The following is a 27,482-nucleotide window of genomic DNA, read 5'->3' as shown; positions in this document are numbered from 1 at the left end:
AGGAAGGTAAAAACGACCGTAGGGGTGCGTAGGGAAGATAAGGGTAGGGAGGCCTGTATTCTGGTGTGGCTGAGAGCATATATTTGACTCAGATATTTATTACCTAATGAAATAAAGTGAAAATGAAATGGAAATGTATGTTGCAACAAATAGTGGCTCTATAAAGAAAAACAAGAGATTGTCGTCTCCTGTGCCTGTTCGTCTGGTGGTTCTGCCTAAACCCAGGAGTCGTCCAGTGCTGCAGTTAGATGCGCGCGCAGCCGTATTCCTTCCTAGGACCTTACATCTTGAAAGTCCTTAGTCTTGAGTGTTTTACTTTTCAAAATTTCTCCGGGGTCCACTCAAGGCTGCCCCCGCTTGAGTTGGGAAGTAGGTTTAGCGAGGCTCTGGCAGTATTCGAAAAGTCCTTTTTTCCTCGAGCCCCTGCTCCCATTTTTATGCCCCATTCCACACGCAAATAACACTTTTAAGCGATCATCTTTCGCTCATTTTTCTCCAAATGAAAATTGGGGTTTGTCCAGAGAAGATGTTACCACCACCTTCTTCTGGGCTGGTAACGTTGGTCAACATCCCCACCCGTGGCATCCTCGTTCAGAAGCGGAATGAGGAACTGTGCTTATTCAGAGGCACACCTTTGACATCCCAATCCCGCTAACAGCTCAACAGGGCAAAACCGGGAGGACTCCTGATACCAATTCTTCAAAACGCAGTATTTCTTCTAACTCTTAATAAACTTGCCAGCAGTTAACTACTGTAGGGCCTGGTTTTGACAGATTTCGGAGATTGCTGGGAAATTTGGGATATTTTGTTTTTTGTGATACTGGGAATTGAATCCGGAAGCGCCCTACCACCGAGCTACATCCCCAACCCTCTCTATTTTTTGAGACAGGACTTCACTGTTTCCGAGCCAGTGATTGCCCCCTGCCTCAGCCTCCTAAATTGCTAGGATTACAGGCCTGCTCCACCGCGCCCAACTGGAAAGATTTAATTGGTGGGTAGTTATGTATCTTCCGGGAAGCATTGCAAGGATTATTCAATTTGTGTGAAGTTAAGTCACAAGGTAATTAAAGTCTTTAAGAAAATAAAGTTTGTGGCGGTGGCGCGCACTCCTGTAATCCCAGTGGCTCAGGAGGCTGAGGCAGGAGAATCTAAAATCTCAGCAATTTATGGAGACCCTGTCTCAAAAAATAAAAAAGGCTGGGGAGGGTTGGGGTTGTAGGTCAGTGGTGGAGCGCTTGCCTAGCATGTGTGAGGCATTGGGTTCGATCCTCAGTACTACATAAAAATAAATATAATAAAGGCATTCTATTCTATGCTGGGGATGCGGCTCAGTGGTTAAGCACCCCTAGGTTTTATGCTTGGTACCCAAGGGAGGGGGTGGGGAATAGAGTTTATGTCAAAATTTATAAAGTTGTGTAAATTCAAATGTGTGGTTAATTGTCATCTATATCCCAACACAGCTGTTTTCTTAATAAGCAGAAAAATATTTTTGCTAGTTTCTTCATTTGCATATCTCCTTATGTGTTATTTCTAGCAAAATGTATTATCATGTGGTTGCTCCTATTGCTTCCCAGTAAATTTCCTATGTTAAATTACTTTTTAACACGTTCACTTCTTGTTTTTTTTTAATATATATTTATTTTTTAGTTGTAGTATTTTATTTATTTATTTTTATGTGGTACTGAGCATGGAAACCAGGGCCTCATACGTGCTAGACGAGCGCTCTACCGCTGAGCCACAATCCCAGCCCCCATGTTCACCTCTTGTTTTGTTTTTATTTTTTGGATCCTTCACAGACATTTCTGTTAAATCTGAGCCTACCTTGGAATGTAGCTCAGCTATAGAGCACCTGCCTAGCATGTGCAAGGCCCCAGGTTCAATTCTTAGTACTGGGGGCAAAAAAAAAAAAAAAAAAAAAAGAAGAAAGAAAGAAAAGCCACAAACAACAACAACAAAACCAAAAGCAAATCTGAGCCAAGTCCTTAAGATATAGTGTAGTAACGCTTCAAGGTACCTTTATTTCTCCTTTGTGGCTTTGAATGGTTTACTCATTTTATGTTCATTTTGCCAAACTGCTACACATCAACATCCTAATCATTCTTGGTCAGAAACCAAAATTTCCGTACTCATATTTGGCAGGATTTTTTGGCTACTTATTTATTTCAGATACCTTTTTGAGTGTCTCTTTTTTTGTTTTTGTTTTGTAGTGCTGGGGGTAGAAACCAGGGCCTCCCAAATGCTAGGCAAGCAGTTTATCACTGAGCTATGTGTCAGCCCCTGAATGTAATTTTTTTATTTTGTCAAATGCTATAATTTTATTTTCCTTTTTTCCAATTCCTCAATGGCATATCAGCCAAACTTTGCTTTTTTTATTGAAAAACTTAAATTTCAAGGCATTAAAATAGCCCCTGTATCAGGGGCTGGGGTTGTGGCTCAGCGGTCGCCTAGCCAGATGCAAGGCGACCCTGGGTTCCATCCTCAGCACCACATAAAAATAAATAAGTAAATTAAGGATATTATATCCAACTACAACTAAAACAAATAAATATTTTTTTAAAAAATAGTTGTACCATGTAAAAATATTTTTAAGTATTCTGTTAATTTTATAAATTGGCCCTGAGTTAATTTTGGTAAATAGGCTTACTTGGCTAACCCATGTCTTTATATAAAAGGTGCTTTCCTAAGGAAGTAGAGAAGTTGTTCCTTTAAATGGAAAAGTGCTCTGGCAAAGGTTATGCTCAAGGATTTGTTGAATTGTTTAGATGTTTTCAACCTGTCCTAATAGGTTAACTACTGATCAGAATGGTCAGTGAAACAGAGTTCTGGGGTGGGGAATGGAGTTAACTTTTATCAGAGTTATTTCCTGAGCCCTCATGGTTTCTGCAAAGTCCTTTTGACTCTTGGAGTTCACATTGGAGGGATTTGTGCATGGAGACAGTCCCCCACAAAAATGCTGCAGCATAATATGTTACATATTGTTACAGAGCCTTGGACCAAGTATTGTGAAAAACAAAAGGCAGCAACAAATTGATGATGTCATTTAGAAGGTGGGAATAATAAGTCATGAAAATTTCAGAGGCAATGACATCTGTGTTGACCTTGAAGGATAAACTGATGCTTCCATGGCAGAAAATGGGAAGATTATTCACTTAATAAATACCTATTGAGTACTTAATTTTATTTATTTATTAATTGATTGATATCGGGGATTGAACTCAGAGGCACTTGAGTACTTAATTTTATACCAAGAATGGTTCTAGGTAGTAGGGACACAGCAGCATACAGGACAAAGCCCCTGCCTTTGAGGAACTTGAAGCCTAGTGACATGGTAGACAGAAAGAAAACAGACTATGGAAGGCCTTGGTATGTTCAGAGAAGGTGAATTCATTGTGGCCTGATGGTAGAATACATGGTTTATCAGTGGAAAATGAAGCTATCAAGATAGCAAGAGGACAGATAATAAAGAGCCACTTCTTGTTCCACGCTAAGAATTTTAAACAGACTCTTCTGTAAGCCAGTAGCTTTTATTATTATTATTATTATTATTATTATTATTATTATTATTATTATTATTATTTGCAGTGCTGGGGATCAAACCCAGGTCCTTGCATATGCTAAGCAAATGCTCCACCACTGAGCTACACCCCCAGCCCTAGTCATTGACTTTTAAGCATTTTAGAGCTGAGGGACTCTTTTTTTCAGAGGAAATCCTGCCTAAGTCACTCAGTATATAAAACAAAAGCAGAGCTGCTTGGTCAAAGCAGGGATCAGGATGGACTTCAGAGGAACCCTTAGTTCTGCTCTCTCAGCTCACCCTCAGCTCTCCATAAAGTTCCTGAAGGATTTCTCTTTTTTCTCCTTTTTTTAAATTTTTTTAAAATTGTACCACGGATTGAACCCAGGGGTACTTAACCATAGAGCCACATCCCCAGTCCTTTGTATATTTTATTTAGAGATAGGGTCTCACTGAGTTGCTTAGAGCCTTGCAAAATTGCTGAGGCCGGCTTTGAACTTGCAGTCCTCCTGCCTCAACCTCTTGAGCTGCAGAGATTACAGGGGTGTACCTCCATGCCCTGCTCCTGAGGCATTTCTGAGAAACCTAAGGGATCATGAGTTAACCCCCCTGATGAAGGTAATGGAGGGCACATAAACAATGAGCAGAGTGTTTGGATCTGCTTTGTTGTCCTTGACTAAACTTATCTGGGAGGACAAAGTGGGATAGCCAGTTAGCAGAGAAACCAGTTGCATGGGTTAGAGAAGAGATACTGAGGACTTAAGTTGAGTACAATGAATCCCAGAAAGATTTAGGAAGTAAAATCAACAGAACACAGTGATTGAGAATGAAGGGGAGAAGGAAAGTGGAATGAAAGATGATTTCAAATGAAAGTCCTCAAGACTTTCTCTGTTCTCTTTACTTCTGGTGGTAGGCACCCTGAGCATCTGGCTGGGTCACTCCATCTTCCTTAGCTTTCTTTTGCCTGCAAGTCCACTGTGTCTGTCTCAGCAAGGCAGGGGTTGGCCCTTTGCCATGTCCCCATGCCCTTCACCAAGATTGATACAGAGAAGGAGGGGCAGTCTGGAAAGACAATGAGACATTGATTTTGAGCAGATGGGTTTAAATGACTTACAGAGCATCTAGCAGGTAGCTAGAAATATAGATCTAAAGCTCAAGAGAAAGGTGGTGGTTGGAGATGGAGATTTAGGGTCATCAGAAAACAGTAATTGGAAGGATGGAAGAAGATGAGTACGTCTGAATACATCAGGTATAGAGAAAAGAGCTAAAGATAGAAAGTGAGAGAACAAGGACACTTAGGGCCAGCAGGAGCGTACAGATGAGACAGAATCCCAGTAGAGGCCCTTCCCTTGTCTCACTACAGTAGTGGTCTGTTTATTAATTATATCAATAGTTCTGGATCCAAGTTCAAAAGCCAGGAGGTCACCTCAAAGATCTAAGAAGTGACCAGAAGAGGCCTCTGAGACCACAATGCCATGCAGGTCTTAATCTTTCACTGGAGAGAGAACAAATTGCAGAATCATGTCCCAGACCTTAGCTCCAGAGATTTAAAAGTGTTACAAACTATCTGTAGCCCTACTCCCCAACCCCAGTTTTTAGATTTTATTTTTTTAAAACAATTTTAGATCTATGGGAAAAAAATACCATCTTTCATTAATGTGGTACATTTGCTCCAATGGGAACAAATATTGATGCATTATTATCAGCTCAAGTTCTTAGTTTACATCAAAGCTCCCTCTGTGTGTTACATAGTTCTGTGGGTTTTTTTTTTCTCCGAGAACCTATGGCCTCATGAATGCTATGCAAGCACTTAACCACAGAGCTACACTCTTGACGCTTTTTTAAAAATTTGAGATAAGGTCTCACTAAATTGCTGAGGTTGGCCTGGAACTTGCAATCCTCCTGGCCTCAGTCTCCCAAGTAACTGGGATCACTGACATGGCGCCATCATGTCCAGCTTGTAACATCCTTTTTTTAAAAAAAATATATATTTTAGTTGTAGATAGACACAATACCTTTATTTTACTTTTATTCTTTTTTTTTTTTTTTAAATGTGGTGCTGAGGACCGAACCTAGTGCCTCATATCTGTGAGGCAAATAATTCACCACTGAGCCACAACCCCAGCCCTATAACATCCTTTTTAATGGTTGCAAAAGTCCTCTTTTGGGCTGGGGTTGTGGCTCAGTGGTAGAGCGCTGGTATGCGCGAAGCCCTGGATTCGATCCTCAACACCACATAAAAATAAATAAACAAAAATATTATGTACGACTAAAAAAATAAATACAAAAAAGTCCTCTTTTGTCAGATTGTGATGCTTGTTACATGACTTAAAGAAAAGATTAGAATGGTAACATCAAATCTTGGCTTTACACAGCAGCAAATCAGACTTTTACCCACATTTCATTATCTTTGGGCAAAAGAGCTTTTTAGATGTAACACACTAGCTTAGAAAACAGAAGAAAACATCTGGCATTCACTCTGATGGAAGAACCAAAGCAGAGCTGTAAACACCATCTGTCAATTTTTCCTTCCAAAGGAGCCTTTCCAAATTTCCTAGGTTCTCTTTGCCAACTCCTTGTCACAGCAACACCCGAAGAATATGAAACCATTGAGGCTTCTCATGGTACTCTAGGTTAAGAGACTGGCTCCCAGGGCTGAAGCCCAACCCCTTTTTTGTACTGGGGATTAAACCCAGGAGGTTTGGTTGTTTGTTGTTGTTGTTGTTTTGTTTTTACCACTGATCTACATCCCCATCCCTTCTTAGTTTTTATTTTGAGACAGGTCTCACTAAGTTGCCAAGGCTGGCCTTGAACTTGTCATCCTCCTGCCTCAGCCTCCCAAATAGCTGGGATTATAGGCATACATCATTATGTTTGGCTGAAGCCCTCTGCTTTTATACTGCTATCTATCCCCACTTTTGGAAGTCTCTACACTTTTGATGTTTATCTGTTAGGCTGTGTTGACTGTGAAAATAGTATGTGTGGAGAATTGTGACCACAATGTGTACACAGAAGATGATCCAGCAACACCGATTCTGATTCATTCTGACAACTCACCAGTACTGTTTCATTTCTTTGAGTCATACTCTGTCTTCTTTGCCTAACTCATATATAACCTCCTTCAAGAAGTCTTCATTGATGGTTTTTCCCCATTAATGGCCTCCTGAAGTATCCACATAGTACCTTATCATCAGTATAACAAAATACCTGAGACAATCAACTTATAAAGAGAAAAGGTTTATTTTGGCTCACAGTTTTATAGGTTCTAGTCTGTGATTGACTGGTCATGTTGCTTTGGGACTGTGCCAAGGCAACATATCATGGCAGGAGCATGTTGTGGGGGAAAATTGCTTACACCAGGGAACAAAAAGGAAGAGGAAGGGACCAGGGTCCAACAATCCCCTCAAGGGCATGCCTCCAATGACCAAAGGACTTCCCACTAAGCCTCACCTCTCAAAGGCTCTACTGCCTCCCAATAGTACCAAGCTGGGGGACCAAGCTTTAACACATGGTTCTTTGGGGAACATTCAAGTTCCAAATTATAGTACATGGGGAAATGATCTTTTGTGCATTCATCTTCTTTATTAACATATATCAGAGATTGACACATAGAAGGTGCTCAATAAATGCTTCTCAAACTCTGAGTACAACATCTGCTGCTTTGTCCTGGTGTTCCCTCATTCTGCTCCTCTGTCTGTCCAATGCACTGGACCTGCTACCATCATCATATCCATGTGGCAGTTGGATACTTCAGTTGTCTGGATGCTCCACTGGACAGATTTTTGGTACAGCTCCAACAGTACTGCCATCTCAATAAATATTTCCCATCATGATCTGATTATCCACATTGCTTCTCCTGAAATTTTGACCTCCTGAGGGACATCCATTCTTAGGAATGATCCTTTGCTGACCTGGTCTAGGGGAAGTCCTGAGCTATATTGCTCCAAGGGCCTTCCTCTTGTGAACTCCAAGAAGCACTATTTGGACAAACAAATATCTGGGCAAGGAACCACAGGGCCCATACTGGGACTTGCCCCTTTGGCTCTGATTATTTTAAATTCTTTACTATTAAGTAGTTTATTCAATTAAATACTCGAGTTCCATTCAGTCTCTCTGAGCATATGTAGATGCAATAGGGTCCAGAGGTTATAGGAAAGTCCCTCCTTTAGAGTTATACTGGGATCATAGAAGTTTTCAATGAAAATTATTGGAATCCCTGAAAAGTAGGCACTGAGCAGAATAAGTATTCAGAAAAGAAGGAAGGAAGAGGAAAAGGCATTCCCAGCTAAGAGGACAAAGGCACAGGAATGCTGCCACTTCTGTGACTGCAAGACCTATTAGTGGCTGCACCATTAGGTCCTATATGGGCAGCCAGCAGTGGGAATCTCTCCAGTCCCCTATAGCTATTGATTCTTCACCATTAATCAGCTCTGTTTTTCACAAGTTCCTAATTGTCTGAAGTGAGACATCAGATCCTATTTGCCTCTTGAGTAACTATCAATAGTATCTCAACCTTCAAAACAAAGTGTTTCAGGAAAACTCTGGTTAATCAGGACCTATCAATCTCTGAGTCCCCCATGGCACTTTATTTTTAGGTTAACACTATTTCTCTGCAAGTAAAAAAGCAGACATATAACTACTGACAAATTGTGGTGTCTAGTGATTTAAGTTCCTGGAGTGTGAATTCTAAAGCCATGTGGGAACCAGGTTTGAATCCCAGCACCATCATAGGGAGGATAGGCAAGCAATTGAATTTTTCTGCCTTGATTTCTAAAATAGAAGTAAAAATAGTATGTACCTCATGTAGTATCTAACTCGTGTGTTGTGACAATTCAGTGAGCTACTGTGTGCAGTAATGCTTAATAAATGTTAAGTTACTTTTTGCATACCGTGTAGGAAATCTTCCTTTATCCCTTCCATGTCTTAGATGTCTCTATTTTCTCCCTAACACTGTTTTTTTTTTTTTTTTTTTTGTACTGGGTATTGAACTCAGTGGCACTTTACCACTTAGCCACATCCCTAGCCCTATTTTGTATTTTATTTAGACACAGGGTCTCACTGAGTTGCTTAGTGCCTCGCTTTTGCTGAGGCTGGCTTTGAACTCGAGATCCTTCTACCTCAGCCTCCTTAGCCACTGGGATTACATGCATGTGCCGCTACATGCAGCTTCTCCCTAACACTTTGAGGAAATTTTATCATAGCAATGAACTCAATGTTGATATTATTTATTTATCATTCTCTCCTACTATGCTCAAAGATTGTTTATTCATATACATTATAATAATGACCAGGAGAGACACAGTATATAACCTAAGTAATTAAAAACAAGTACTCAAGAAAAAAGAAATACAAGCACATGCATGTTCACAGATGTACACTAATCACAATAGCCAAGAAGTGGAAACAGCCCTAATGTCCATCAACAAATAAATGGATAAACAAATTGCGCTATACACATGCAAAGGAGTTTATTCAGCCATAAAAAGAAATAAAGTACTTATCCATGCTACAACATACATTAACCTCAAAAACATGCTTAGCTGGGCATGATGGTGCACACCTATGATCCCAGCAACTTGAGAAGCTGAGGCAGGAGGATTGCAAGTTCAAGGCCATCCTTCTTAATTTAACAAGACCCTGTCTCAAAAGAAAAAAGTGGGGGCTGGGGTTGTAGCTCAGTGGTAGAGTGCTTCCCTAGCATGTGTCAGCACCACATAAAGGTAAATAAATAAAATAAAGGTATTATGTCCATCTACAGCTAAAAAAATATTTAAAAAAAGAAAAAAGAACTGTGGGTGTAACTCAGTATAGAGCTCCCCTGAGTTCAATCCCCAATACTAAAAAAAAAAAAAAAAAAATAGAAGCCATTATGTTTAGTAAAGGAAGACAGACACAAAAGCCACATACTATTATTCCAATTATATGAAATATCCAGAACAGGTAAATCACAGAGATAGAATGCAGATTAGTGGGTACCAAGGATTGGGAAGAAGGGAGGAATGGGTAATGCTTAATTTTCATTCATACTATTGTGCCACCACCACCTCTATTTAGTTCTGAACAGCTGGGATGATAACAGCTGTTTCAGAACTAAATAGAAGTGGTGGTGGCACAACAGTGTGAATGTAATAAATATCACTGAATTGTTCACTTTTAAATTTTTTTCCATATTTTTATTGATGCACTGTAATTATACATAATAATGGAATTTGTTGTTACATACTCATACATGCACATTGAGTTTTTCACTTTTATATAGTTAATTTTATGTTATGTGAATCCTGCCTTCATAGAGTTTATATTTTAGTGAGGGAGCCAGATCAGTTGGTAAGCCAGTATACACATAAATACTTACATGTGATAATCACTTGGTGTGAAGTAAAGAAACAGCAGAAAAGTTAAGGAAGAGCAGGGGATGGTGGTTTGAGAAATTGTAAATATACCATCTGGGCTGTTTCCAGAGCCAAAGGCAGTGATTTAAAATGAGCCTACAGAGGTAAGCAGGAGTCAGAGGCTGCAGAGCTTTATATATTCAATTTAAGAGCAATAGGGAGCTGGGAGGGTTTTAAGCAAACAATTAACAGGGCCTGGATTATATTTAACTGTTTTATCTATTTTTAGAAGTACTTTATTTTATTCATTTATTTTTATGTGGTGCTGAGTATTGAACTCAGTGCCTCACACGTGCTAGGCAAATGCCCTACCACTGAGCCACCACTGAAGTCCCTGTTTTATCTTTTCTTAATTGCATGCATTAGTTTGCCTCTTTTCCAGAGTGGTGGTTGTCTACAAAGGGGACTGTATCAGAATTACTGGGTTGGCTTATTTTTATAATGCAACAATGGAAGCCATTGGATTGGAGGGAAGGTTGGCAGGGATCATTTGCAATAGCTCCCCAGAGGATTCTGATTCCCTACTGCCCCTAGCACTTTCTCCTGAACTACTATTGTTCTAGAAGCTTGAAAGAGTGGAAATAGACATTAATTATCCATCTTACAGGGTTGGGGAAGGGCCATGGTTCAATGACTGAAACAACTTCAGTGGCCTGTTCCCAGAATGACAGGTAACCAACTCAGGGAAAAACAGGAGAGGGATCTCTGAGAAGTCAAGAGGCAGAAACACAGTCAGAGCAGAATTTATCACTGTAACAACGATAAAAAGAGGTACAGGTGAGAACTAATTTCTAAAAAGGGCTGGAAGACTGCTATAAACAGTATCTGGGGTGCTATGGTGCAGGAAAGGAAGGAAGCAATCAATCACTTGGCTGGAGATGAAAAAGCAAATATTTTCATAGGGAAAAAAATATCTATAGTGGCTACCGTACCCCAAAGTGTAGTTGACTCAGAGCACCCCTTGGGAGGTTGATTAGAAATGCAGAATCTTGGGTCCTGCTCCCACCTGCTGAATCATAAACTTCATTTAAAATTTTTTTTTGTGATGCTGGGGATTGAACTCAGGGACTTGTGCATTGATGCAAGCACTCTACCAATTGAGCTGTATTCCTGCGGGCCCACCTACTGTTTTTAACAAGGAGCCTTAGGTATTTGTATTTTATAATGTTCATTAAAGTATAAGAAGCACTGATCTGTATTGGGGAAGGAAACTCCACACCACCACAGGGTTGGTCCCTAGCACAGCCGAAGCACTTTATGTTAGACACCTCCTGAAAACAGGCAAGTGGTTTCGGAAAAATTACTTAATTTTTGAAAACGTGGTGTTATAAATACTGGAGAAAGAACTTAAAGAAAAACTACTGGGAGGTATATTTTTATGCAAATTTCCTTCGACTAGAAATATTTCCTGTGAAGTAAAGTACCAGGCTTCCTTGAAGAAAGACAAATGTGTTATAAGACCGAGGCGTCCGGCCAAGTCAACCGTTCACACAGCTGGATCAAATCTGGAGCCGCTCATGTCCCCTGGCAGCTCTGAGCAACCAGGATGAGCTTTTTTAAAAGAGCCCAGGTGGTGGCTCTTCTGCCCCAGAGAACAGTTCTAAAAGCTCTTTAACGCTGAAAATGAAGAACGACTGACTTCAGCGAGATCCTGTCTTAAAAAACAAAAAGGGCTGGGGCTGTACCTGAGTGGTAGAGCACCCCTGGGTTTAAGCCCTAGTGCCCCCCCCGCAAAAAAAAAAAGAAAGAAAGAAAAATAAGAAACACTTGACAAAAGTACTTTCAGGAAGTACGGCTGGGCATCTTGGGAAGGCACCTACAACCAGCAGAATGCTGTAGCAGCAGAGGCCCCAGCTGACCTTCGACCTCTGACCCCGCCCCTGGCTTGGCGCTTCCATGCGCAATTTCCGCTCCCGCCTCTCCAGCAAGGGGCAGGCCCAAGGAGTGTGGGCGGGGCTCTGACGCCGGCGGTTAGGCGCGGTGTCTGTTAGGGGCGGGTCTCGCGAGGGGCGGGACTTGAAGAGGCATTCTCCATTGGGCTGCTAAGTAGAGGCGGGGCATAGCGCTCGCCCGAGTTGGGCGGGGCTTGGAGTGAGTGACCGCCTCTGGTAACTAGACTCAAGCGATCAAACCTGCCAAGGCCCGCGGCGGCCGGCGGGCCCGCAGGAGATCCCGGATCCGGATCTCCCGTGCAGGAGCGGAATCAGGGTCGGCCCTGACCCAAAGCGGGTCTGTGAGAAACTCGCGAACTTGGATTAGGAAATCCCGGAACCCGGATCGGTAAACCTCGGAACCCGGAATTAAGATTGGAAAGTCCCGGATCGCGGAGCACAGCGCGCGGAGCGGACTCGACGCGGAACCCGGAGGCCGGATCTGAGCACCGCGGGACGGGACGGAGCTATGTCGGGCCGTGGCGCGGGCGGGTTCCCGCTGCCCCCTCTGAGTCCCGGCGGCGGCGCCGTGGCTGCGGCCCTGGGAGCGCCGCCTCCCCCAGCGGGACCCGGAATGCTGCCCGGCCCGGCGCTTAGGGGCCCGGGGCCCGCTGGAGGCGTGGGGGGACCCGGGACCGCCGCCTTCCGCCCTATGGGCCCCGCGGGCCCTGCTGCTCAGTACCAGGTGAGGCGGGCCGGCGGGCGGTCGGCGCCGCGAGGGCGCCAGGTTATATTGCCTGGGGTCCTTGAGTGAGGTCTCTGGAGGAGTCTGTGGATGGAAGGCGCAGGGGCCTTGTAGGAGGAATTCTCAGGAGCCAGTGAAGGGCCAGGTTGGGGACTCGGATTGCGTCTAGGAATGGTGGCAGAGTTAAAGAAAAGGGTGAGAGGAACCCTATGGTGGTGGAAGGTTTGATGCAGTTGGAGGAATCTCTTGGCTTCTTGGCACAGGGATTCTGCGTGAGAGATGGAGGCGTTCTGGGAGCCAGGGAATTGTGGGCGCTTGCGTTGAGAAGTCTAGTGCAGGTTCTGGGGTGGGAAGTCCTGAGAGTCGATGAAGTTTTGGAAAAGGGTCCTTACTGAGAATCCAGGGTTACCCAGCTTTGGCCTCGGTCCCACTCTAGGTCTGCCCTGTTTTTTATAGTTGAGAACTGGCAGAGCCCTAGCCTGTCTTGAGATGGCTCCCAGCTGCTAGCTAGTAAGGAGGAAGGAGGCTTCCCACAGCGTGGGAGGCAGAAGGGCTCTGGGACTCTAGCCTGTGCAGGAGCAGGCTGGACTCCCTGGTCAGGTCCAGGCTCTGGCCAGGATTACTCTGGGTTAGACCAGAGACAGTGATGGCCAGGCCTGAGGAAGACCCAGCCCAGTAACAGCATTCTGGGCAGACTCTTCTGGGCTTCCTGCCTGGTGTCATTGTCCAGGAGTTGATGAGTCTTGAGGAGCTGAATGGCTCCATGGAGTCTTGCTGTTCTGGGCTGGAGGAGCTTGCAGCTGCAGGAGTTGCTTTCAGAGGGTACTGTCCTGATCCCTCGAAGACAGCATCTCAAGTTGCAGCTTCAAAGGCCATTAAGAGGCAGAGAGTTGATCTTGTGGTCAGCCTGACCCTGTTATGGGACTGGCCAGTTCCCCAGTTTCATGTTGTCCCAGAATGCTTGGGAATTGTGTCCGTCCTTTTTTCTACCCCACTCCGCTTTTATTTAGTTTCCAGGTTCTGACAATGCCATATCCTAACCCATGTTGTGCTAATGTCTGAAGGTGTGCATTGTGGCTTCCTTTGTTATCTCCTGGTGTTCTCAGGTAGAGGTCCCAGAAGTGGATCCTCAAGGGGTACACATAATCTGCTAAGGCCCCTGAGCCCTCACTTTCAAAAGAGATGCTTATTTAACTGGGGATAGTGATTTTTCCCTTACTCTTCATTCCCCTTTCTTTTTCAAAAGAAAACAATGGGTTTGAGTATGAACAGAGACAAACCTGGTTCTAAGGACTGCAAATGCTGTCCATCTTTCCCATCTTGTTTTCCTCCATGGTGATTCATGGTTCCAGGGTGTTGCTGAGTGTCCCTGCATCTGTCATTCTAGTCATTGGGCCTACTAGCTAAGACCTGGCCTGGGAGCTTCTTGTGGGCTTTTGGCCTTGGAACAGACAAAAGCTTCTTCAGTTTCCTTGGCATGGAACCCATAGGAAATGTGCCCTTGGGAAAGCTCCTGCAAGGATGGATTCCATAGTGTTTCTGGGGAATGGCCTTGGGTCTTGTGACAGTCCCAGGCTAGCTGGCTGGATAGCTCTCCGGCTGCTAGGTATAGGGCAGGAGATAGCTCTGAGCCTGGACTTCCCATCCCACAAGTTTCCCATCATCATCTCCCCATCCTACTCCTCAGAGGGGCAGAAGAGATAGATGGGAAGAACCACCCAGCTAACTTTGGTTAAGTTTAAGGGGAATCTTGTTGCTTTCTTTCTAAGTCCAGTTGTATGACTTCCAAGAGAAGGACTTGAGGTCTGGGGAACAAAGGAGTTCCTGTCTGTTAAGTCTTTGTGGAGTAAGCGGAAGAACAAGAATTTGGGAAAACAGGTAAACCTGTTGAAAGAAGGGATGTGACAGTCCATCTCCCTCCAGAGAGTGGTTCTAACTTTGGATCACAATCAACTGAAAAGCTAAAACAAACAAACAAAAAACCCAAATGAAAAAAAAAAAACAACAACCATGTATCACTGTGTTTACTCCAGAGTTCAAAATACTTTTTTTTTTTTGAGAGAGAGAGAGAATTTTAATATTTATTTTTTAGTTATCAGCGGGCACAACATCTTTGTTTGTATGTGGTGCTGAGGATCGAACCCGGGCTGCACGCATGCCAGGCGAGCCACATCCCCAGCCCCAAAATACTTTCTATTCATGGGTTGGGGGATCATGTTCTCCAACTGAGGCTCTTAGGTCCAGCCACCACCAAGTGTATTAGGGGCACAGGTTTTGGATGGAGCAGAGCCCTAGATTGCTTCCCTGGAGGCTGTAGCCCAGCCTCCTGCCCTGTTCTCCTGGGTGGTTGTCAAGCTTGGAATATGGGTGGGTGCTGGGCCAAAGGAAAAGAAATTGCTGTACCTTCTGGGGTTCAGAGGAATGAACCAGACCAACCTAACTCTGATGCAGGTAGGGAGGCTGGGAGGCTGAGTTGTTTAAAAAAAAAAAAAAGTGAGTTGTTTTGAAGGGGAAGGAATTACTGGCGCTTTCAAGCTCAGGTGTGGAGCTTTGCAAGGCTGAGCCAGGACTTGAACTGTAAGCAGCCTTCCTCTGGGGGCCCTGGGTGAGCTAGAGGCTCAGAGCCCAGGAAGTCTAGAGGATATCTCCAGATTAATAAAATGGTGCCTATTACAGGTCCTCCTGTGCTGCCTAGTCTTGGGATTTCCTGTTACCTGAGCACCTGCCCAGGAGAACTGTGTGGTGCTCCAGGTTTTGTGAACCCTAGTGAGTAGTTTCCTGGGGACCACATCTCACTAGCTCACTCTTTGCAATTGTTTCTTACCTTTGTCCTAAGCATTGGGAAAAACTCAAACCTGAGAGAGCTGGTCTGGGTTTACAGCTGTGGCCACACTGAGTCCCGTCCCCGCCCCCACCCCGTTCTTTCTGTGATCTCCTGCTATGGCTCATTAAGGCAGAAAAACCAGGCTGTTTTTTTGCCTTTCAACAGCTCTGATGAATCTCTTCCTGACAGGGAGAGACTTGTGGCAGGACTCCTGAGGTCCCAGGGCCCCCTATTTTAACTCCTCATTCTACAAACTCTCCTACTGTACTTCCCCTGTTTCCTTCCCCATGTCTCTGGGCCAAGTTTTCTTCATTTCGTATCTGGTCACAAATCAGAGTTGCAGGGGCAGGGCAACTGTTCTGTTGGGAACATCGGTTCTGTGCTCCATTAAGAGGCAGGGGAGACTCATCTCCAGGATGCTGGGGTGGGGAAAGATCCTTTGATTTGATGAGAGTCTCCACCCAGCCTGGGTTGGTTGGCTGGTTGTGCTAGTTGCATAATCTGGGCCCTGGGGCCAGTCCCGGGAAGCTGCCAGGGACAGTGTGTGCGAAGCAGAGCTGCCAAACAGGCCTTGCAGGCAGCAGCCATGGAAAGGGGGTTGAGGGGTGGAGGTGACTCCCAGATGGGCTCTACAGAAATGCTAGGGAGCTGAGCCTTTCCTGGAAGATGTTTCTGCAGGCTTTTAAAGAACTATTTTTGTCATCCAGATTGCGGCTGCTGACCCTGTGACTCTGCTTCTTACATCCGAAGATAATCTGATCCCCATTTTCTAGTTTGGGATTGCTAGGGTTAAATTGAGACAGCATCAGCCAGGCTGCCAGGTGGTGCCTGGGTCAAGGGCAGAGAGCCAGGTGCCAGCTGCTCTCATTCCCACAGGCTACCCAGGGGCCATAGCTTCCCTTTTGGGGTCTTCTGGCTCAGAGGCAGGTAGGGGTTAACAATAGGGAGTTGAGAGAAGGATTAAGTTCTGGTTGTGGGTAGGGGCCATATTGTGACCAAATGGTCTCTGTACTTTGCCTGAGGCTGTCTCCACCTATTGGGACACATCCATGCCATCCTCCTGTTGTTGCCACCTGGAGTACCTCTGCTAATAGTCCTGCCAACATACTGACAGCCTCTTTCAGTCACTATAAGGCTGGTGATAGAAGTGGACACTGGACTCTTACACCCTTCTGACTGTGACACTGCCCCCAGGCCTCCCCTCCATGCTACTTTCTCAAGATGGAGGGAGAAGGAGGGGAGTGCTTAGTGGGACCCTCTGAGTGCCTCAAAGCCAGCTGGCCTCAGGGAGCAGGGTCACAGCATGCTGGGGCTGGAAGGCAACAGTGGATCCTGAGAAGCTCCCTTTCCCTCTGTAGGCAGCACTCTCCTCCCACCCCTGGTTCTGGCAGCCTCATTTGCTGGCACAGCTGCAAAGGCGGTTGCAGGGGCAGGGCAGGTGTGGTTTACACCCTGTACTTAGGCGCCAGCTCCCCTTTGTTCCCAGCCTACAGTGGGGCTCCCCATGTGCTGCTCAGGGCCAGGCCTGACTACAGAGAGGGATGGAGGGCATAGGCTACCTGCCTTGTAGGTTCCTGCCACTGACCTATGTACCCCCACTGGCTTACTTTCCCCAGCGGCCTGGCATGTCCCCAGGGAGCCGCATGCCCATGGCTGGCTTGCAGGTGGGACCCCCTGCTGGCTCCCCATTTGGTACTGCTGCTCCACTTCGACCTGGCATGCCACCCACCATGATGGATCCATTCCGAAAACGCCTGCTTGTGCCCCAGGCCCAGCCCCCAATTCCTGCCCAGCGCCGGGGGTAAGACCATTAATTTCTCCTACTCTGCCTAGTCTAGCTCTGGTGGTAGCAGATTTCCTTCTATCCCAAGAGCTTTGATGACTGAGGGAGACCTCTGGCTCCCTGGGGAAGGTTGCTGGGGACTAGAGGGGTGGGTGGGGGGCAAGAATCCTTTGGACTGCTAACCTCTCAAATGAGTTTCTGTCCTCCCCAGGTTAAAGAGGAGGAAGATGGCAGATAAGGTTCTACCTCAGCGAGTGAGTATATTGGGAGGGAGGTCTCCCCACTGTCTGGCCATGTGGGAGGCCATCTCCACCTACCCAGGGATGGGGAAGGAAAGAAAGAAAGAGCCAGAGCTGCTAGAAGCAAGCTGTTGAATTCCTTCACCCTCAGATTCGGGAGCTTGTCCCAGAGTCTCAGGCATACATGGATCTCTTAGCTTTTGAGCGGAAGCTGGACCAGACCATTGCTCGCAAGCGGATGGAGATCCAGGAGGCCATCAAAAAGCCTCTGACAGTATGTGCAACTCTGATTACCCGGGGCTTTCCCAAAATACTTTCCTCCCTTTCCTGCCTCCACCTTGTTTCCAGGGTCAAGTGAGGGTCTGCATTGAACTAGAGCAGTATTTTTCACATGCAAGATGCAGCTCAAGAGTAGAACATGAACTCACTTTAATGTGTTGGGGTCATCATGTTTTAAATGAATATAATATAGTATAAAATATAAAAATATGTCATAGTAATTAAGTACTTTTTTTCTTTCGTAGATTGAAATGGGGATTGAGCCTATGGCCTCATACATGCTAGGCAAATGCTTTACCATTGAATCACATCCCCAGCTCCTGGGTGATTATTTAAAATGTAAATGAATGGCTCAGGAGGTCCAAGACCAGCCTTAATAACTTAGTAAGACCCTGTCTCAAAATAAAAACAAAAAGGACTGGGAATGTAGTTTAGTGGTAAATGCCCCTGGGTTCACTCCCCAGTTACAAAACATAAAAGTTAAAAAAAAAAAGTTATGGATCATGTGGTCAAAAGTCTGAAAGCTGCCAAAGAGTAGATAAAGGTAGTAGGGTGGTTCCTTTTATTTTTGTAACCCAGGGAGACTTTACCACTAAGCTATGTCCTTAGGCCTTATTTTTTTTATTTTAGGACTAGGTCTTGCTAAGTTGCTGAGGGTCTTCCTTAGTTGCCTAGGCTGGCCTCAAATTTGTGATCCTCTTGCCTCAGTCTTCCAAGTTGCTGGGCTCATAGGTGCACCATCACACCTGCCTGGATAGTTCCTTACCATCTCTAGAGAAGCTTTCTTTCATTCTCTGTTCTCCTAAAGAATAGTCTCCTGAGTGGTGAATGCTTTCCAAGAGACTAGGATATTTGGGGGGCCATGGTGGTTATTTGGGTTTCATTTAAAATATGAGCTGGAGTCTTTATTTCTTTGTTGGTTTTTTTTGTGGTGCTATGGATGAAACTCAGGGCCTCGCACATGCTAGGCAACACTATACCACTAAGCCAGACTCCTAGCCCCAGGGGCTTCTGACTTGCTTGACAGCACCCTGTGAGTACCCATCATGCTGCCAGTCCCACTGTGTTGGCATGAATGGTGATTCATCTGTTTTCCCCATACAATTGTGTAGGATTACTGCTTCCAGTTCCCCGTGCCTACCAAGGTCCCTGGCCCATAGCACTCAGTATGGATTGCTGAATGAGTTCATATGGGAAGATTGGGTAACGATTTCTAACTGTTGGTCTACCTCTAGTTGATTGTTTTCCCCTCTTTAGCAAAAGCGGAAGCTTCGGATCTACATTTCCAATACATTCAGTCCCAGCAAGGCAGAAGGTGATAGTACAGGAACTGCAGGGACCCCTGGGGGAACTCCAGCAGGTGACAAGGTGGCTTCCTGGGAACTCCGAGTGGAGGGAAAACTGCTGGATGATGTGAGTTGGTTATGGAAGTGTCTGGAGGGGAGGAAGCCTGTATGGGTTTAAGATTGGGACCAGAAATGGGCATTCCCAGAGAAGTCCTGCCATAGGGAGAGGACACAGCCCCAGCTAAGTAGTTGCTCAAGTTTTTGTTTTGGTGGTGCTAAGAACAGAAAGGACATCATACATGCACTCTACCATTGAGCCACCCCCAGCCCCAGGTTGAAGATGTGTAGTTATTACAGGAACCTCCCTGAGATGGCAGCCAAGTGTCTGGCTGGCAGTGGGGCTGCATCTTTCCTGTACTGGTCTCTACCCAATCTGACAGCTTCTTTGGGGACCAGGATTCACCAGTGCCCTGAATTCCAGGGCCAAAACAATGTTCCTTTTGGGGGCTTAGCGCATACCTTTTGGTTCAAGAACTCAGCAACATCCCCTTGCCCCCATCTCATAATCCCTTCCCATTCCCAGCCTAGCAAACAGAAGAGGAAGTTTTCTTCATTTTTTAAGAGTCTCGTCATTGAGTTGGACAAGGAACTATATGGACCTGACAACCACCTGGTGGAGGTAAGAATGGCTCTCAGGCCTGGGGAGAACTTAGTACACCAGCCACAGGCTGATGGGTCATTTGGGTAATGGTCAAGTATTCTTGGAACCTTCTCCTTGGTGATAAGCACGATTCCCTCCCTTGTTGTTAGTGGCACCGAATGCCCACCACCCAGGAGACAGATGGCTTCCAGGTGAAACGACCAGGGGACCTAAATGTCAAATGCACCCTCCTGCTCATGCTGGATCATCAGGTGACAGATACCCTTAGGGTCATGTCCAGGGTCTTAGGGACTTGTGGGGGAGGGCAGGTTTCTATTAACCCTTCCTGTCCCTGCTGTTCTGCTTTGTTTTTCCACAAGAACCCTCCTGACTCCCCTTTGTTCATCTCCAGCCTCCCCAGTATAAACTGGACCCTCGGCTGGCAAGGCTGCTGGGAGTGCACACACAGACAAGGGCTGCCATTATGCAGGCCCTGTGGCTTTATATCAAGCACAATCAACTGCAAGATGGGCATGAGCGTGAATACATCAACTGCAACCGTTACTTCCGCCAGGTTAGCTGGGTGCCATCCTTTGTCCTCCCAGCCCCTGCCTGTTGCCCTGGACCCCCAATGGGCTAGTTCTTGGCCAGTATTTTGACTGCTGTCCTTGCTGGCCCTGGAATGGTCCACACCTCCTGTGCTCAGGCATCACCACCTTTGGTGCTCTTTCCAGATCTTCAGCTGTGGCCGACTCCGTTTCTCTGAGATTCCCATGAAGCTGGCTGGATTGCTGCAGCATCCAGATCCCATTGTCATCAACCACGTCATCAGGTAAGTGGAAGGAGATGTTTAAGCTCTTTGAAGAGCAGATTCACCCATAGCTTGATATAAAGCTAGAGGCACAGCAGGTTGTTTTATTGCACAGAATGGGCCCCAGGAAGGCATGATGGACATGGCTACATGCTTCCCCTTCTTTTCTGTGCATTGCCTGCAGTGTGGACCCAAATGACCAGAAGAAGACAGCCTGTTATGACATTGATGTGGAGGTGGATGACCCATTGAAAGCTCAGATGAGCAATTTTCTGGCCTCTACCACTAACCAGCAGGAGATTGCCTCTTTAGACGTCAAGGTAGGTCCTCTACTCCACCACCTCCTCTGGGACCCAGGACGAGAGTGGGCCTGTTATTTTCATACTTAAAGCATGTTGGGGATAAAATCTCTGGCTCAGGAAGTGGGAACAGACCCCATTGGTAGAGCATATCTGACTCATGCACCCCTTCCCCAGATCCATGAGACCATTGAGTCCATCAACCAGTTGAAGACTCAGAGGGATTTCATGCTCAGCTTTAGCACTGACCCCCAGGATTTCATCCAGGAATGGCTCCGTTCTCAACGCCGAGACCTCAAAGTATGGTCTTCTTTCTGGGTGATTTTTATCCCCAGGTACTGTTCTTTCAGTCCCAAAGGCAGACTGGCTTAGGGGTTATTCTGGGCTCTCTGCAGATCATCACTGATGTGATCGGAAATCCTGAGGAAGAGAGACGGGCTGCTTTCTACCATCAGCCCTGGGCCCAAGAAGCAGTGGGGAGGCACATCTTTGCCAAGGTGAGGCTCTGCCCAGTCTGTCCTCCTTTGGTTGTGAGTGGCAGAAGCCTGAGCCATTCTTTTCCTTCTCCAGGTGCAGCAGCGAAGGCAGGAACTGGAACAGGTGCTGGGAATTCGCCTGACCTAACTGCTCAGGGAGCTCTTCCTTCCATCCCAGCCCCAGAGCCTGGCAGGGGACCATCTTCTGGGACCTGGCTATGGCTGAAGACATGTAGGATGGGGTGAGGGGTGACAGTGTCTCCTGTTAACCTCTACTCCCCAGTTTTAGTTTCATAAATGTAGAGATAGGATTCCTCGTTGCTTGGTCCCCAAAGCCTTATTACTTACTTTTCGCGTTGGCTTTAATTGGGTTCTCAGCTCCCTGCAGGCAGGCCCAAGTAGGACTGCTGGAGGCTGTGCTTTGTTGTCCTAACAGACATTTGGAACCAAAGGCTGCTGGGTTTGCTTGTTTACAGGCTCCCCCTTTGGGCCAGAGCTGGCTCTGAGGAGCTGGGTGAGGAAGAGGAGGAGGCCCAGCCCAGACTCTTCCTAGCCTTTCTAAACCAAAGTTCTTTGCCATTCCTACAACCCAGCCTTGTTGCTGGTATTTTCCTCTCTTTTGGGTATTTGCACTATTTGGGGAGGAGGATTTTCTATGTGGGAGCCACTTTTTTGTACAGGGGTTAAGCTGGGGTTTTTCAAGGAGCCCTATTTGGCGCCTCCTTTCTTATTTTCTTTCCTCAATCTATGCAAGCGGCTATAGCCGCCATCATCTCCTGGGGTGCCAGGGGGCTGCCCCTCTACCCAGGTGCTTAGGCTGGGGGAGCTGGAGCCTCCTACAGAGAGGAGGGGACACACCACTACCCTAGCCCAGCCGGAGGTAGGGGTATGTTGCGCGTGGTGGAGGGCATCATAAGGTTAGGGGAGGCTGGGAGGATTGTTGTTGTCCTTTGGAGCTTAGTCAGGAGGGTGGGCCTAGGGCTTGGCAAAAATGCCACTTCTGGCAGGTTTGGAAATTTCCAAATAAATTCTTTTGTTTACTGGTGGTGTCCATACCTGGTCATTGAACAGTGTGACCACTCATTAACATAATGTAATGAAGTTTTAGAGGGCTTGTCCCACAGACCTTTATTTAAGGGATCCACACAAAAGACATCCCTCACTTCCAAAGTTTCTTGATGGACATGTTTTTCTCACTATCCTTCTGCATGACCTGGAGAAAGAGAGCAAGCACATGAGCATTAAGCCACAAACTCAATGAACACAGCCGCAATCAGCAAAGAGAGAAAGGTGGAGGAACGTACCTTGGCTACTGCCATCTCAAAGTCCTCCTGGGTGACGTGGACTCGCCGTTCCCGTAGTGCATACATGCCAGCCTCTGTGCATACACCCTGAGCAAGAAAAGGAAGCTGAGGCCCTGTTGCTATGCCCCCTCATCCCCAAGTTAGTCCAGAACCCAGAACTTCCTGGTATTACCCCATTTCTCTGGACTTCAATTACCTTAACTTCGGCCCCTGATGCTCCTGGCATCAACTCAGCAATTTTTCTCAGGTTGATCCCCCGGGTCAGATTCATTTTTCGAGAGTGAATCTTCAAAATGTCCAGTCGGGCCTAGAAACAGGAGGAAAAAAAAGCCCTGAGCTCCACTCCCTAACCCCATAGACAGAGCCACTCAAGGTACTGCCCATTACGGACCTCCTCATTGGGAGGTGGGAATTCAATTTTCCTGTCGATGCGCCCAGGGCGAAGCAGTGCAGAATCCAGGATATCAATCCTATTAGTAGCCATAATAACCTGAGCAAAGAAAGAGAAGAGGTTTAGCTAAATTCTTTTTTAGCTTGCTTGTCACCCCAGGCCTTCCCTTGGCTTGTTCTGAGGCTACCACCTCACCTTAATATTCTTAGTGGCCTCAAAGCCATCCAGCTGGTTGAGTAGCTCTAGCATTGTGCGCTGCACTTCACTGTCCCCTCCAGAGCCCCCTTCCAGCCGTGAAGAGCCAATGGAGTCAATTTCATCCATGAAGATAATAGATGGAGCGTGTTCTCGTGCCATGACAAACAGCTCCCTCACCATTCTTGCCCCTGTGCAGAGGCCAACCTGGTGTTAGGAGCTACTGAGATTTGTACCCTCCACCCTTCTACTTGGTTTGCCCATTCTTAGCCAGTTACCTTCCCCGATGAACTTCTGTACTAATTCAGAGCCAGAGACACGAATAAAGGTACAGTCTGTATGATGAGCCACAGCCCGGGCCAACAGTGTCTTCCCTGTCCCTGGGGGTCCATACAGCAGCACTCCCTGGGGGAAATAGCAGGATTCAGGGCAGAAAGCCAGCCTAACTCACTCAGTGAACGTTTAGTGAGTGCTGGTTTGTATCTGCTCACTTACTAGAGATCGGAGATACAAAAAAATAAATATCAAGGTCTCTTCAGAGCTTATATCCAAACCAGTTTAGTGGCCTAGAAACCTCTCCCCCAGCCAAGAGAGGAGGGAGGATAGCCCATCTCCAGGAGAAGCCTCACCTTGGGCTGTGCAATGCCCAGTGCTTCAAAGAGCTCGGGGTGCTTCACTGGCAGCTCAATCACTTCTTTGATCTCCTTGATTTGTTTGTCCAGCCCACCAATCATTTCATAAGTTGAATCTGGCACCTTCTCCACCATCATCAGTGACACCAGAGGGTCCACCTTGTTAGGTAGGATCTTGTGCAGAGTGTAGCTGTCATTTCTTAGAGCCACCCGACAATTGGGTGTCACCTGAATGGAGGGGTCAAGTTTCAGGAAGTAGTGCCCTAGGAACTGACCACCCCTACCCTCACCAGCTCCACTCACATCATTGATGTCGATGTTCTTGTCCACATCTACGACAAACTTGCCCTCAGGATGTACCTGAAGAAACAGGGGCTCATGACCTTCCCTGACAGCCACCAACTCACCAACCTCACCCAGGAAGACCCATGGGATTCCTAGAATAACATGACAGAACACTGTCTTCCCAAGGCTTCATACAAAGGGTGGGAGTGCAGTGGACAATATGCTGGTCCCATTCTGCTTTTACCTTGACCAACACTTTCTTCTTATCCATGGCCCGAACTACTTCTCCCACATAGGAGCCCTGTTCCTGCAGCAGCTGTAGCTCCTCTCGCAATAGGCGAACTAGATGGCAAAAGACACAGTGGTGACCTTGCTTCCCCTCCCCTGAACTCAAACTCAACATGCACAAACCAAGTAATACTTTAATAAAAGTTTTGAAGAGAAGGTCACAGTCAAAAAAGATAAAATTCACATCTTGAAGGGGTTTACAGCAGAGCTCTTGAGAGAGATGTACACAGAAAACAACTACATAATGACGGTGGGCAGCATCTCCATGGAAGGGAAGAAAACTGAACTGCTATGAGTCTGCAGGTCAAGGAGATTAGGAACAGCTACACCTCAAACCACATACATGTAGCTTTCCGTATTTCCCCCTCACCTTTTGCATTTAGTTCATTCCTCTGTGCCTGCAGCCGCCGGAGGTTTTGGCTTTTATCATTCACAATCAGCTGTGGAGGGCAAGAGACAAATTCCATTACCCCAGAGCAACAGCAGGATCTTGGCCAAGACCCTCACAGGCAGATGTGAACCATGGGAAAATCACCTGCATGTTATTTCAGATTCTCCAGTAGGATCCTAATGACCCTGTTCAGTCCTCCAAGAGTCCCTTAGGAGTCTAGGGCAGCCACCACAAAAGGTTGTGTAATACTGGTCCAGGAAAAAAGAATCTAATAGAGAAAAGTTACAGCTGGCTTGTGTAGTGACTTTCTTTTGAAGAGGCAATGGAGAGAGCTTTGTTATTATTGGTACCAGGGATTGAACCCAGGGGTGCTTAACCACTGAACTAGATCCCCAGCCCTTTTTATTTTGAGATGGGGTCTGAGTTGCTTAGGGCCTTGCTAATTTGCTGAGGCTGGCTTTGAACTTGTGATCCTCCTGGCTCAGCCACCAAAGTTGCTGGGATTACAGGTGTGCACCACTGTGCCTGGCCCAGTCCTTTTTATTTTGAGATGGAATCTTGCTAGATTGCTGAGGGCTTCACTAAATTGCTGAGGCTGATTCTGAACTTGCAATCTTCCTGTCTCAATCTCTGTCTGCTGGGATTACAGGCATAAGCCACTGCACCCAGCAAAAGACAGCTTTAAGTGAGAGGCCATAATTCTAGCCCAGCTACTGTCAATTAAAAGGTAAAGCAGGGGCTGAGGTTGTGGCTCAGTGGTAGAGTGGTTGCCTATCATGTGTGAAGCACTGGGTTCGATCCTCAGCACCACATTAAAAAAAAAAAAATAAATTTATTAAAAAAAAAAAAAAAGTAAATCAAAAGTAAGGCACTTAAAAAAACCTGTCACCAAACTGCACAGCATTAACAAACCTGCTTCATTTCAAGACTACTTGGAAGAACAAATAAAATCACATGTAGAAGCAATAATAAATGATAAACCAAATACAATATCTGCAAATGTACCTGGAGTTTGGAAATTGTCCTCGTGCCCCTCTATCCCACCTATTTCTCTTGCTTAGCTTTTTTTTTTTTTTTTTTTTGTGGTGGTGGGGAGCTAAGGATTTAATCCAGCAGCACTTTACCACTGAGCCATATCCCCAGTCCTTTTCATTTCTTTTGTGAGAAAGTTCTTGCAAAACTGCTGAGGCTGGGCCCAAACTTACAATCCTCCTGCCTCAGCCTCCTGAGTTGTTGGGGTTACAGATGTCCACCATCATGCTGGTTCTGGTTTAGCTCTTTAATACAGAGCACTGGGTTGCCCTGTTCCTTTCACTCAGTCCCCATGACATCAGTGTTGTCCAGACTTCTCAATACTGTCCTTCCTCAAGTTCCTAAAGTTTCACCTGCCCCAAATTTCCTGATATCCTGGGCCTATGCCTTCCATTTTATAAGAAATCTTTGCATTTACACTTCTTCCAAAAACTACAGCCTTAGGCTAGTGGTTCCTTTTCTTTTTCTTTTCTTTCTTTTTTTTTAGAGAGAGAGAGAGAGAGAGAGAGAGAGAGAGAGAGAGAATTTTTAAAAAAAATATTTATTTTTTAGTTTTCAGCGGACACAACATCTTTGTTTGTATGTGGTGCTGAGGATAGAACCTGGGCCGAAAGGCATGCCAGGCGAGGGCGCTACCACTTGAGCCACTCCCCAGCCTTAGTGGTTCCTTTTCTATTAAAATTTCACACTTGCAGAAAAGTAACATTTGCGAATACTACTGTCCTCACAGAGGAGGAGCTTAAAGGGAACAAGAGACTGGCTTATGTGATATACTTTAAGCGACTTGTTACTTCTTGCACTTTTCTGAAAACTAAAAAAAAAAAAAAAAATAGGAAAATAGCTTCTTCCACTGCATTCCTGATGGAATTATATAGAACTGTGGTTCTCTCAATTCTCTTCCCTTCCAACTCCCCTCACCCTGCCACCCAGTTTGTTCTTACCTGGAGTTCTTCAATCTTGGACAGATAATATTGACGGAGTCCGCTGCCTGCTTTTCCCTCTTCCAGTTCCATCTGAAGACAGACAGAGTGTAGTTACTAAATGTGAGGATAAACATCCAAGAGATAAAGCCACTTCCAGGGCACTTCTCCATAAGGCTTGTCACCAGGCAGCTCTGGGTGGGAGAAATCCCTAATTCCTCCCTCCCTTTTCTCTCTCCATTTCCTAAGACCAAAATGTCAGGATGCAGATACCAACTACCTTTTAAGACTTTTAGGAGGATCAAGAAACCGTATACACCAGAGTGCTGTGCATTGTGGCAAGCGCCATATACATCCAAAGTGTTATTACTACACAGAGCCAGCATTAAGGACTGGCATACGGTCTACTGTGACTTATCCCATCTCTCCACACTCCACTTCTACCCAGCCCCTGCCCGACTCGCCGGTGGCGGGGCTGACACAGCAAATCCGGGCTCAGGCAAGGCCCAGTTTGGATTGGTCCACCTAACTCCGGCCCACTTGATCCTCTTGTCCCGGCCCGCTCCCCACCTAGAATCATGCCTGCTCCACACCCTGCCACGGCCTCTACCCGGCTGCAGACGCAGACACCGTCACCATACCTGCTCTGGCCCGTCAAGCGCCATCTTCTTTCTTCAACGGAGACCGCCGGCATCCGCGCTGCCTTATTGCGCAGGCGCGGAAGCGAGGGCTTGAGGCCTGAGGACTCAACAGAGAAGAGTTCCGGGTCAATGGGCGGGGTGTGAGGGGAGGCGCGAAAGGGAGCTGATGGGAAGAGTGGTTTCTCGAGGTCAGGAAATTTGTTAGGAACTGTACATGAAAGGGAGATCCTAGTTGTTGCTTCTT

At 46.1% G+C, this 27,482-nt stretch overlaps 2 protein-coding genes across 4 annotated transcripts; one reads left to right on the top strand and one right to left on the bottom strand.

The window, feature by feature from the left end:
• The first annotated feature begins 12,037 nt into the window (after nt 1-12,037).
• Nucleotides 12,038-22,199, top strand: Smarcd2 (SWI/SNF related BAF chromatin remodeling complex subunit D2). 2 transcript variants are annotated; one of them, XM_026402233.2, is made up of 13 exons: nt 12,038-12,522; nt 16,963-17,147; nt 17,341-17,383; nt 17,520-17,642; nt 18,905-19,060; nt 19,517-19,612; nt 19,744-19,845; nt 19,986-20,147; nt 20,308-20,405; nt 20,569-20,704; nt 20,861-20,983; nt 21,079-21,180; nt 21,254-22,199. In XM_026402233.2, the coding sequence occupies exons 1-13, from the start codon at nt 12,307-12,309 to the stop codon at nt 21,305-21,307; spliced, it is 1,596 nt and encodes a 531-aa protein (XP_026258018.1). In that variant the 5' UTR covers nt 12,038-12,306; the 3' UTR covers nt 21,308-22,199. The 2 variants fall into 2 exon arrangements, with proteins under 2 accessions (XP_026258018.1, XP_026258019.1); XM_026402234.2 differs by lacking the exon at nt 18,905-19,060.
• Nucleotides 22,200-22,256: 57 nt separating this feature from the next.
• On the bottom strand, nt 22,257-27,332 carry Psmc5 (proteasome 26S subunit, ATPase 5). 2 transcript variants are annotated; one of them, XM_026402235.2, is made up of 12 exons: nt 27,239-27,332; nt 26,619-26,690; nt 24,625-24,694; nt 24,211-24,308; nt 23,985-24,041; nt 23,679-23,909; nt 23,328-23,454; nt 23,050-23,240; nt 22,855-22,953; nt 22,660-22,770; nt 22,464-22,550; nt 22,257-22,372 (listed from the first exon to the last, which is right to left on the bottom strand). In XM_026402235.2, exons 1-12 carry the CDS (start codon nt 27,260-27,262, stop codon nt 22,319-22,321), a joined length of 1,221 nt encoding a protein of 406 aa, XP_026258020.1. In that variant the 5' UTR covers nt 27,263-27,332; the 3' UTR covers nt 22,257-22,318. The 2 variants fall into 2 exon arrangements, with proteins under 2 accessions (XP_026258020.1, XP_026258021.1); XM_026402236.2 differs by lacking the exon at nt 27,239-27,332 and adding an exon at nt 26,878-27,005.
• Between the last annotated feature and the right edge of the window lie 150 nt (nt 27,333-27,482).

This window comes from Urocitellus parryii, chromosome 7, assembly GCF_045843805.1.
Source record: "Urocitellus parryii isolate mUroPar1 chromosome 7, mUroPar1.hap1, whole genome shotgun sequence".
Taxonomy (NCBI): domain Eukaryota; kingdom Metazoa; phylum Chordata; class Mammalia; order Rodentia; family Sciuridae; genus Urocitellus; species Urocitellus parryii.
Note: the sequence above shows the minus strand (reverse complement) of the source record. Positions and strands in the feature narration are given on the sequence as shown.

Excerpts from the sequence above, each read along its gene's own strand:
- Smarcd2 (XM_026402233.2), top strand. The coding sequence starts at position 12,307 with ATGTCGGGCCGTGGCGCGGGCGGGTTCCCGCTGCCCCCTCTGAGTCCC. Across the intron at positions 12,523-16,962 it reads GCCCTGCTGCTCAGTACCAG|CGGCCTGGCATGTCCCCAGG; the intron begins GTGAGGCGGGCC and ends TACTTTCCCCAG. Across the intron at positions 20,984-21,078 it reads CTCAACGCCGAGACCTCAAA|ATCATCACTGATGTGATCGG; the intron begins GTATGGTCTTCT and ends GGCTCTCTGCAG.
- Psmc5 (XM_026402235.2), bottom strand. The coding sequence starts at position 27,262 with ATGGCGCTTGACGGGCCAGAGCAG. Across the intron at positions 24,695-26,618 it reads CCAAGATTGAAGAACTCCAG|CTGATTGTGAATGATAAAAG; the intron begins GTAAGAACAAAC and ends TGCCCTCCACAG. Across the intron at positions 22,551-22,659 it reads CATCAGGGGCCGAAGTTAAG|GGTGTATGCACAGAGGCTGG; the intron begins GTAATTGAAGTC and ends TTTCTTGCTCAG.